Source organism: Dasypus novemcinctus, chromosome 3, assembly GCF_030445035.2.
Source record: "Dasypus novemcinctus isolate mDasNov1 chromosome 3, mDasNov1.1.hap2, whole genome shotgun sequence".
Taxonomy (NCBI): domain Eukaryota; kingdom Metazoa; phylum Chordata; class Mammalia; order Cingulata; family Dasypodidae; genus Dasypus; species Dasypus novemcinctus.
In genome coordinates this window covers 149,166,612-149,177,182 of record NC_080675.1, presented here as the reverse complement: position 1 = coordinate 149,177,182, position 10,571 = coordinate 149,166,612, and the positions used below count along the sequence as shown (strand labels likewise).

Genomic DNA, 10,571 nt, shown 5'->3' with positions numbered 1-10,571 from the left:
TCAGCTGTGATTCCATCAGTGCAGCCACCTTAGCACACGCTGGCAGACTCACCCTGCCAGTTGTCCATACATCACTCACTAAGCACTCCTGCCCACCCCCCACCCTCCCACCTCCACACTCCCACACCTCCACACCTGGCAATTGGCTAAAGGTGTCAGCTGGTTCTCTGGATCCCAGCTTCCCAGGTGCCCCTCCTTTTACAATACATTCAGCCTCCCTCCAACCCTTGTGGCTTCACCCTTCCACCTCGAAGTTGGAGGCACCCTGCGTTGCAAACCCCCGGCAAACTCCCAGCGTTGTCAAATAAGGAGGAAACCACACAAAGGATTCACCCCGGCCTTCTGCGGTTTCCCCTTTAATCCCCCAGGCCTTCTCCCTCTGCCGCCTCCCCACCCCCGACAAAGTCAGCGAGCCCCGTTCAAATCGATTGTTTTATTGACTGTTTACAGACTGACATGTTTAGAAAAGGGCGCGCGCTCCGAAGGGGCTGCTGCTTCCCGGGCCGCGCTTGTGCTGCGCTTCGCGGAGACGGTCGGTGCAGTGGCCGGAAACCCCCACCCAAGCCGACACTTGCCTTCCAGGACAGAAAAAGGACTCCTGCCCGAGTCGCCGCGCCACGCCCACCCTCTCCCTCCCTCCCCGCCCACCCGCCCCCCACGCTACACTACACGGTCACACTTTACAGGACACAGACTTTTCTTCTATAGAGCACACTCGTCTAGGACTACACGCCGGGCAAATGCTATTGTCCTGGAAAGAAGGGCGGGACGGGGACTCGCGGGGACCGAGCGGCTCTTCTCCCTCCGCATCCCGCCGCAGCGTCGGGCGCAGGCTTTGTGCGAGCCAGGGCGCAAGTCCTCACGAGGCGCCGAGAGCAGCGGGGCCACAGCTGCCTTCCTAGCCCCTGCTCTTCTCGCGCTGGAGTCTGGCCCCGTGGAGCCGCGGAAGCAGGCGCTGCCAGGGTCACCGCGCTCTGGAAACCCCCATCCACAGACAACGAAACTGGCTCCCGACCAAACCTGCACCCTCTGCGGAAAGCGGACGCGCGATCTCGCGGAGCTCTAAATTGGGAGAGGGATGAGAGAAAACGGATTCTCTCCCGCGAGGCGCACACTCAGTGTTCCCAGAGGCTGGGAAGGGAATGTTAGCACCAGACCCGGGAGTGTGGCTGTCTTTGAAAACAACGAAAATATGAAAATCAAAGTGCGGAGCCGAAAGGCGCCCCAGGCACTCGGCTCGGCTGGAGCTGCGCAGAAGAGGGGTGGGGCCGGGGAGCCGTCCTGGACTGAAGGGTTTGATTACTAGTCTGGAGGAGGTGTTTTGAAACTTAAAATCTAGGGGTCGGAGGGAAAATGATTTCTCCTGATGCCACCGGCTCCCGGGCTCCTGGGACATGCTCCCCAGAAAGGGTGGAGGGAGTCGGGGTCCAGGCCAGACGCGGTGGCGCCCCGGGCTGGGAACATCTGCTGGAGATCCCAGGCTGGCTCGGGACCCAAGGCTTTGTCACCAGATATTTAAACGTCTCCTCTGGTTTTCCTTTGGCTCCAGAGCCCCGCTGTGGGGGCGGACGGGTCTGGGCTGCGGGTCAGAGTCAGCCAACCCGCTGATTGTTTCAGCTGATAACCTTGGCGATGGGAATGGGCCCGTGTGGATTTCTCCCCACTTCGGAAGGTTATGTCTTTCGTGAGGAGGGAAGAGCAGGGATCTGTGCTTGGGTCGGGGGTCGAGGGGGGTTCAGCTCCCCAGGAGAATGGAGGCCATGGGTGTTCCGGGACTAGTGAAGCCAGCCTCTCTCCACTAGAAGTCCCTAGAAGTCAGGATTGGGAAGCGGTAAGGGGGCAGAGAAAGTGTGCTAGGGTAGGGGTTGGGATAAGTCCTGCCAGCCCAAGGCTTCTGCTGCCAGGACCCTAGGTGCGGTATGGGAACGGGCGGGCTGGACGGGCCGGGGTCTCAGCCGGCGGTCTGCCTGTAGTTGCCGTTAATCTCCTGGGCGATGTTAACCGCCTCGGCGCCCAGGGGCAGCCGGTCGCTGTACTCAGAGCCGGCCTCGAACTCCTCTTGGTTGGCCTTGGACTGGGACTCCACCAGCGAGCAGGCCGCCAAGCTCTCTTCTCTCTGCAGATCCCCACTGGGGTCCCCCTGCTCCGCGTCCTCGTCCAGGTCCTCCCGGGGGGTCTCTCCTGGCTCCTCGCCACCCACCTCGCCGCCTGCTGGGTAGCTTTTCTCCGACTCCAGGTAGGAGGCACGCGGATCAAAGTCGGCAGCAATGCGCTTTTCCATGGGATCCGGGGCTTGCGGTCGCAGGATAAGACGATAGGGCTTTCCTGGGTGTTTGGCCAGCAGATGGCAGCAGGCGGCGCCCAGCAGGGGCACGGTGGCCAAAACCAGAAGGAACACGCTCACCGCCACGATGACCAGCAGCGAGGGCAGCTCCTTCTTGGTGGCGAACACCACCTGTACATGGCACGCTTCGCCGGCCAGGGCCAGGCACACGGAGTAATTGGTGCCAGGCCGCAGGCCGCGGAACCAGTAAGCGTTGACGCCCTCCTCGACACGGGACCACTGCACGGCGGGGCCACCCCCCGCTGGGCACAGATAGAGCAGGCGCGGGGGCCGCGATCCGTGCCGCCCGGTTCCCTCCGCCCCGCCTGGCCCAGGGCTCCAGCGCACCGCCAGCGGCGTCAGCTGCACGCGTGCCTCGCGCTCCGCCACATCCAGCGCGATAACACCCAGCTCGAAGACGTGCGGCTTGAGCTCCGCGCTCTGGTTAAACGCGTGGTTGGACACGTACCGCGCGGAGTCCCCACCACTGCAGCGTCGCTCTTCCACGGGATCCGCGGGGACATGATCTTCAGCCTCGTCTCCCTCGCCCGCCTCCTCCTGCGGCCCCTCCTCCGTCTCCCCCAGGATGCTGACCCGGGCCAGGCCTTGGCCTTTAGTTTTGCTTTCGGTCTTGGAGGGCAGGACGCTGTTGCCCCGGCCCTTGGCTGAAGGCTTGTGCTCAGAGGCCGGGTCCTGCCCACCGGCTTCTCCCCCGGTGCCTGGTGCGTGCTTTGGAGGCCCGGCTGCTGCGACGGCCACGCGTATTGACGTCGAGTTGGCACCCAACTCATTGTGTGCACTGCATGTGTAGAGCCCCGCCTCCTTGGCACTAAGAACAGGCACCAACAGGGAGCCGTTTGCAAGGGCCAGGAAGCGCGGTGTCGCTGGGGGTGCCGGCCAAGCTGGTGCCGGTGTCGGGGTTCCGGCCTCGGTCTGCGTCGGCTGGGGTCCATCTCCTTCCCCCTCCCGGTTCTGTGCCCCAACACCATCATCCTCCCCGCTCAGGACCGGTGGCTGTAAGACAACGGTGCCACCCGGGATCTGAAGTTCCCACTGCAGGCGGGGTGTGGGGTGGCCTTCGGCAGCGCAGTGCAAAAGGAGCGCCAGTCCGGCGCGCAGCGGGGAGCCAGGGGTCTCTGGCGGTGGCTCTGCACTAAGAAGCACACTGGGCGGTGCACAGGGCAGGGGGGGCAGGCGGTGCACGGGTACACCCTGAAGCGCAGGAGGGGAGGCGCATGCAATGGAATCCGGCTCGGGCAGCGAGACCCGGGTGCTCGAAGCCCAGGCCTGCAGCCACACAAGACCACAGCCACAGTGGAAGGGGTTGTGATAGAGCTGCAGGTGTGACAGGGCACTCAGCGCGTCGAAGGTGCCGGGCTCCAGCGTACGCAGCCGGTTATTGTTGATGCGTAGAGAGCGCAGATCAGGAAGCGCGCCGAGCGCATCGCGGGGCAGCGAGCTCAGGAGGTTGTGGTTCATTTTGAGCAGCTGCAGCGCACTCAGATTGCGCAGATCGCTCCACGGGAAGCTGGATATGAGGTTATGGCTCAGGTCGAGGTTCTTGAGCTGGCTGAGCGCCGCCAGAGCGCCTGGCTCCACGGTGCGCACCTCGTTGTGCGCCAGCCACAGCGAAGTGACCTGCGTGACGTCGGCGAAGGCCCCGCGCCGCAGCACGGCGATCTTGTTAGCTGAAAGACTAAGCGTGGTCACATTGGCCGGCAGCCCCTCTGGCACCTCGCGCAGCTCCTTGTAGGCGCAGTCGGCGAACTGGTGCGCGTACTTGTCCACGCAGGCGCACTGCTCGGGACAGGCTCCGACCACTTCCAGCAGCGCCCAGGCCAGCCACAGGGCCCGCAGGGGCGCCATCGCGGCTCCTGCAGATGGAAGCAGGAATAAGGGGGAAAGATGATGCCTTGTGGAGCCCCTGCTTCCCTCCCCTATCAAGCTTTTCCTCCGCAAACCTGTTTAGCACAGGTTCCGGGGCTCCGGTACGTTTTCTATGCCGAGGAGCCCTCTTGGGCACCAGTGGAGCTCAGTAAAGTCTCGGGATTCAATGGGTGCTCCCTCTCAGGGCCCTGACTTATTTTTCCAGAGGCCTAGTACCTCGCTCGCACTTCCCCACCGACCCCCTCACCCTATACCACCAAATGCTGACCCTTCCACAGGCTGGCCGCTCCCGCCGGGGCCTCCGGCTCCGCACTGACCCTTTCTGGAAGACTCGGTTCAGCTCCCTAACAGGAATATACAGAAAGGGTATTTTTGTCCGTGACTGGCTATCTTTCCTCCAGCCCTTTGTCCCACGCACACACGCCCATATAGACTCACACGATATACACGCAGGCTCCAGCATCGCCGCCAAACAGCCAACGTGTGCAGGGGCTTAGACCCCCTATGCGCTATCGGGGTCCTCAACACACAAACACCCAGACACTGACAGGATTTACACTAGAGACCTCGTTGTTCTTTCCACTGAACCCCGCATTTGAACAGCGTTTTCCACCACGGTGCAAAGCGCTTTTCTGTCCATTGTGAGAACTGACAGACACAAGGACACGATTCCTCACACGAAAGACCCACACACAGGAACTCGGGCGCGCACTCGCGCGTGCACACAAGCCTTCACGGGGACTGCACCCTCGGCTTTCCTAACCTAGATCATCAGCAACGCCGAGAACTAGCGGTGGGGGATGGAGGGCGTGGGACCCGGGGGAGCGAACTCGCAGGACTCCCTCCCGCGGTGGCCGCGGTCGCAGCCGCCTGTTCGGGCTGCAGCTCCCGCAAGGAGAGAGCCAGGGTCGCTCCGTGAACCTTTTGAGCGTGGGAGGGGGTACGGTCCTGCCGCGAAGCCCGGGACCGGAGCTTTGGAGCTTCTCCGGAGCTTCCCCTTTGGGTCCAGGAGGCCAAGGCGGCGCCTAGCGAGCAGAGCGGTGCCCGCCGGGTGGTGCACCCGGCTGCCGCTACCTAATGAAGCCCGCGAAGGTTCAAGATTCCGCGCCTCTCTCTGCTGTTGTTCTACGAGGCTCGAGGGCCCCCATGAAACCTTCTTTGTGCCCAAACACAGAAACTGCACTTATGCAGACTCCCCGCCCCCCCCCCCTCCCCGCCTGGGGGAAGGGCAGGCTCGGCAGAGCCCCTCCCATACTCCATCCTAGAGAACCCGGGTATCTCACCCCATCTTCTCCCCGTGGGAGACCCCTCCCCTGTCCTGCCAGACGGCGCTCTCCGGCTCTGGCGCTTTAGGTGGGATCCACCCCCACCCCCCCACCTAGGTCAAGGGTGTGGGGCGGTCCCCGAGGCTTACCCTCAGTTCGCCGTCTCCCGGCGAGCTGCCCTCGGGCTACAACCCCTTCTCCAGACGCGGTGTCGCAGAGCCGGGGCAACCTTAGGATGCAGCCCGCATCTGTTGCTGCGGCTGTCGAGGGAGACGGGGGAAGGGCAGAGAAAGGGACGAATGAGTGTGGGGACTCTCCTGGCCTGAAGGTCCCACTGGAAGCTTTTTATTAAGCGCCTGATCCCCCCACCTCTCGCTGGCTGCAGGTTGGAGAGTCTGCGCGCGCTCCCGGGCCCGGCGAGCACGCGCACGGCCTCTCCCACCTCCTGCATCTTCTACATTTGTTAAAGCCGTAGAGACCCTCCCTGAAGCCGAGACACGCGGATCACAAGGGGGTCCCACTGCCCTCAGCTCGGCTCTTCCTACCCACCGCACCCTCATAACCCACTTCCCCTGGTATTTACATTTTTGCTGACCTTGTCACTATCCCTCAGCACAGCGGTCCCCCACGTTCAAAACACATTTGCACAGACACACACAGAGGCTCACACCCTCCCACACAGAAGCCCTTCACACATTAGAACTATCCATCATACCGTAACAATCGCGTCAATTTGCTGAGTTCTCGCTACCCTCACACACGTTTTCACAGGCACTCCATGCCAGACACTCACCATCCTCCTTCCCCGGCACGCACACACACTCACGAGCACTCACCCTCGCGCGCCCGTCCCGCTAGCGCCCGTGAGCTTCGCTGCTAATTGAATGCGAGCGCTTTTACGCCTCGCAACACGTGAGACAAACCATCTTTGAGGAATTTGGGGGAAGGAAAGGAGCGCCGCGGTGGGGGGAGGGGGCGTGCCTTTGCCTGCAAACTCTTTTTGCCAAGGCAGGCAGTGGCGCAGATCGACCTCGAGCGGGACCCGCGGAGCTGTGCGCAGCCCTGCGAGCGCAGCCCCTTCCTCGCGCACCCCCCTGCTAGACGCTTCCTCCCCGAAGCCACATTCAACACGATGCATAATTGATAGTGTTAGCAGAGCGCCTCACCCTCCCTGCCATTTTTGCCTGGATCTGGGTAGATACTAGCCCCGTTTCCTCCGCCCCCCGCCAGCCCAGCCCCGAGACAAGAACGCCCAGCCCCGCAGGACGCGCGGGGCAGCGACACCCCTCATCCCAGCCCGGCCCCCGCCCCCGGCCCAGCCCCTTGAGCCCGACTCCACGTCTTGTCTTTTGTGACTAAACCAGTCCTTGAAGGGCCCACGGGCCGACGCGCTGAACTGTGCTCACCAAGGGGTGGGACGCGCCTTGGCGGTCTCGGCAGAACCGAGTCCTCCCAAGCGCCTCACCCTTTCGTCTCGCCTGCTCAAGGCTAATGGGGATGCAGCGGACGGTGGCCCAGACCGGGATGGTCACGAATCGGCTGCGTCTCTTGGAGTGCAGCGGCCTGGGGACCTCAGGCCCGAGTATCTCCGCCACCCCATTTTCACAGCTTCAAGCCAACACTCCGTCGCCCTTAACGCACCATCTCCCAAAGCCGCAGCGGCCCGCCACCGCCCGCCGTCTCACACCCTCGCAGAACAGCCGTCCTCAGCTGACTCGCAGACTCGCTGTTCCCGACTCTCGCTCCCTGTTTCTGGCGAAACCCCGACTTTTGTTTTAGCTACGAGGAGGCGGAGGCGCGGGGATGCCGAGACGTTTGGCTAAAACCCGATTTCCCCCTTGCGGCGCTCCCCACCGCAGCCCTGGAGACCGAGCTGTCGGCCAGAACCAGGACAGCCGGGCAGGCTCCGGAGACACGCCAGCACCTGCCTCCCCAAACACGTCCGTCTTCCTCATAGCAGACCCGGGGCTCTCGGGGGCGCGCGTGGCCCTCCAGCCCTCACCCCCGGCGGTGGGGGTCTCACGCAACCGGTCGATTGCGCGGTTTGGGGTCTTTGCGGAGATCAATACCCTGATTTGAGTGTTGAGCATTTTAATGAGCTGGGAAGGAGGTGGAGGAGAAGGGCGGCCGAGGAGCGCTGCATTGGAAGAGACCACCCGGCCCGGGCTTTTCCGGCTCCTTTGTAAATTAAACCCGGGCAGACCGGCGCACGCACCTGCGGCGTGGCTCGCTGGCTCCCACGCCTGCCTTCGCTACACTCTGGTGTCTGAGCATCGCACTCTGCCTGGAACTTCAATCACTCTGCCTGCTTGGGTCTGGGATCCCCACAGCCTGTGGAGGGGAAGTGGGCGGGGCCCCTGTTGGCCGTGGGGTCCTCGCGGAGGGCGGAGAAGTGAGAGCGCGGTATCCCGCCCTCGCCCGAGACCCCGCGGTGGGGCAGCCGGGAATGGGTCCTTATCCCGGGAGGGGGTCGCCGCGGTCTGGGCCTGGCTGGGTCGGCCACTGGCTCGGGCGGGGGGAACAGTCACGGGCTCCTTTGTCTGCCCAGCGACGGGGGGCATCCTGGGAGTGGTGTCCGCTTCCCGGGCACCCTGAGGGGGTGGTCCCGGGAGCCTTGGCGGGTGAAGAGGGGCCCAAGCAGGCGGAGACCCAGCTGCAAGAGGACGAGGGTCGAGTGGGGGATGGCGAGCCCTGGCTCGGGGCCTTCCCGAGCGGGAGGAGCGGGGCCTGGGCGTGGACGGTCTCGGCTGGTCGACCCTCCAAGGTTTTCACCTTTTTCCGGTTCTTTTTGCCTCGGGCAGGGAGGCGGGCGGGCAGCCACTTGGAGGGGCGAGGGACTAAAAGACAGGCTGGAAGGAGGACGGGAGAATGGGCTCGCCTGCTCTTACTTCGTCCAGAGCTTTCCCTGGCCGTAGGGACGCGCCCCGCCAGCGTTCCGGGAACCTCCCAGGTCGCCCCCGGCAAAAAAAAAAAAGGGGGGGGCGTGGTCGGGGGAGGGAAGAGAAAGAAAGAGAAAGAGGAAGAAAAGAAAGAATGAAGAGAGAGAAAAAGGAAAGGTCCCTTTTCATTGTTCTTTTGCGGGGAGAGCAGAAAGCCGGGGCACCCGGCGGGGGGACAGGGCTCCCAGCGCCTGGAGCGGCGGGTAACGGTGCGGCGGCCACCCGGGCGCGGTCATTGACTCCCGCGGGCCCCCCGCCCACGCTCCAGCTAGCGCTTTTGTTCCCCGAGCCTGCCCTGGGGGAAAGGCGCCCCTTACCCCCGTTTTCGACCCCGGCGAGTGCCCGCCCTGCCAGGGTTGGAGCCCGAGCCGCCCAGGCAGAGTCCGCCGAGGCCCGAGGCGGGAGCGGCGACTCGGGGTTCGGCTTCCAAGCTCAGCTGCGAGACTGCGCGCCTCGCCCCGCGCCACCAGGCGCGCAGCAGCGGGTCTCTGTTCATAATGTTCATAATAATACAGTTCCTGGAGGGGCGGAGAACCCGGAGCGAGGATTCCACCCCCGCCGCCGCCCGCGCCTTTGATCGTTAAAGAAACAGGCGCCTAATCAGGTGTGCGAAAGTAGAGGCGGGGAGAGGAGGGATGCAAGATGCCAAGCCGCGAGCGCCGAGGCCCGGGATTCGGAACCTGTGGGAATCTGAGATAAGGCTTGGCGACGAGGTTCGGGTCCCGACCCCAGACAGACCTAGGTGCGGAGAGCTGGGGCCCCAGGCTGCTTCTTGTGCATCGATCTTTAATTGCGGGCGACCCGGAGCGTGGAGCGGGGTGGGGGGTAGAAACCCCGAGGCTCGCGGCGCGGGTCTCCCGGCTCCGCCCGCTCGCGTCTCAGGTCCAGGACCGGTCGCGCACGCCCCCTGCTGGACACCTTCCGACGGGCGCGGAGACCTGGAGCAACGGCGGGGTGACCGGGCGAGGCCCGCACCAGTCGTGCGTGGACACCGGCCTGCAGCCCCGCGGCGCGGTGTCCTGAAGTGCGGGACGCTTAGCCAAGGCCCGAGCCTTTCCTCCCGGCGCCCACCTCAACCTAGATTCAGACTCTGCAATTTCCCTTCCCCTACCTCACGCTGGCCCCATCTCGATTTAGCGCCCAGCGTATTTCCAGCTTCCGAGGCACAATTAGGCGCCCAATGAACGCTTGTTGTGCGACTGGTCCTGGACACGAGCCAGTGAACCGGGAGCTCCTGGGACGAGCTTTCCCGAACTTCCCTCCCACCTCCCGGAGCTGCCTTGGCGCCTTCTCTCCCAGCCTGGTACGGGGCCCTAGAAGACAACTCCTAAGTCTTAGGACTTGGTCAGGGACCTATAAAATGTCCGAGATCTGAAAAAGAAAGTCTGTTGGAGAAAAGAAAACTGCAAAATGGAAATTAAATGTTCAGAACATGTAACATTGTGCAAACGATTCAGTTGCAACTTCACTCACAGTGCGTAAACGCCTTCTATTTAACGTGGCACAGGGGGCGCTAATGGACTTGCGGGGGATGTGGGTGGGGCCTCTGAGAACCAGAGCCAGGGCCCAGATGGGCTCAGACATCCGGGTGTAGCAGTGCTGGGAAGATGGGGAGAGAATGCCCATTCCGCAGCTGGCCTGCAGGCGGAAGCTCTGGAGCTCACTGCCTCCACCTTTCAACTTCTGCAGTTCTGTGCCCCTACCCGCCCCCCCCCCATACACACAGTCCTCCCACCAGACCCCCAAGAAGCGGCTTTCCTCTTATTTTTCATCAGAAAGCTCATCCCTTTGGGCAGCCAGGCGCAGTTCATGCTCCCTCCCGCACACGGCCCTTCTCCTTCCCCTTATACACACTCTATATGTGCTTAAGAGGACGGTTCCAGCATCGGATCCCACCGATTACTGGCTGTGTGTGTGTAACCTTGGGCAAGTTACTTAACCTCTCTGTGCCTCAGGAAAAGGGGTATGAATAAGACCCCCTACTTCACTGGGTTGCAGTGAGGACTAGATGGGTCAATATATACAAAGCCCTTAGGACCTGGCACATAGAAAGTATTCAGGAAATGAGTTCTTTTTTTTTTTCTTCCAACAGTAACTACAATTAGCTTTTTATTTTTTAAAGATTTACTTATTTATTTATTTATTTCCCCCTCTCCT

The 10,571-nt window shown here is 62.7% G+C and overlaps 1 protein-coding gene across 8 annotated transcripts; it reads right to left on the bottom strand.

Moving 5' to 3' along the window:
• Nucleotides 1-418: 418 nt before the first annotated feature.
• On the bottom strand, nucleotides 419-8,927 carry ISLR2 (immunoglobulin superfamily containing leucine rich repeat 2). Of its 8 annotated transcripts, none has more exons than XM_023584120.2 (3): nucleotides 8,732-8,927; nucleotides 5,625-5,735; nucleotides 419-4,197 (listed from the first exon to the last, which is right to left on the bottom strand). In XM_023584120.2, the coding sequence occupies exon 3, from the start codon at nucleotides 4,187-4,189 to the stop codon at nucleotides 1,952-1,954; it is 2,238 nt and encodes a 745-aa protein (XP_023439888.1). In that variant the 5' UTR covers nucleotides 4,190-4,197; nucleotides 5,625-5,735; nucleotides 8,732-8,927; the 3' UTR covers nucleotides 419-1,951. The 8 variants fall into 8 exon arrangements, with proteins under 8 accessions (XP_023439888.1, XP_058150453.1, XP_058150452.1 ...); XM_058294470.2 differs by lacking the exon at nucleotides 8,732-8,927 and adding an exon at nucleotides 7,117-7,229; XM_058294469.2 differs by lacking the exon at nucleotides 8,732-8,927 and adding an exon at nucleotides 6,882-7,187.
• Nucleotides 8,928-10,571: the final 1,644 nt, after the last annotated feature.

Excerpts from the sequence above, each read along its gene's own strand:
- ISLR2 (XM_023584120.2), bottom strand. The coding sequence starts at position 4,189 with ATGGCGCCCCTGCGGGCCCTGTGGCTGGCCTGGGCGCTGCTGGAAGTG.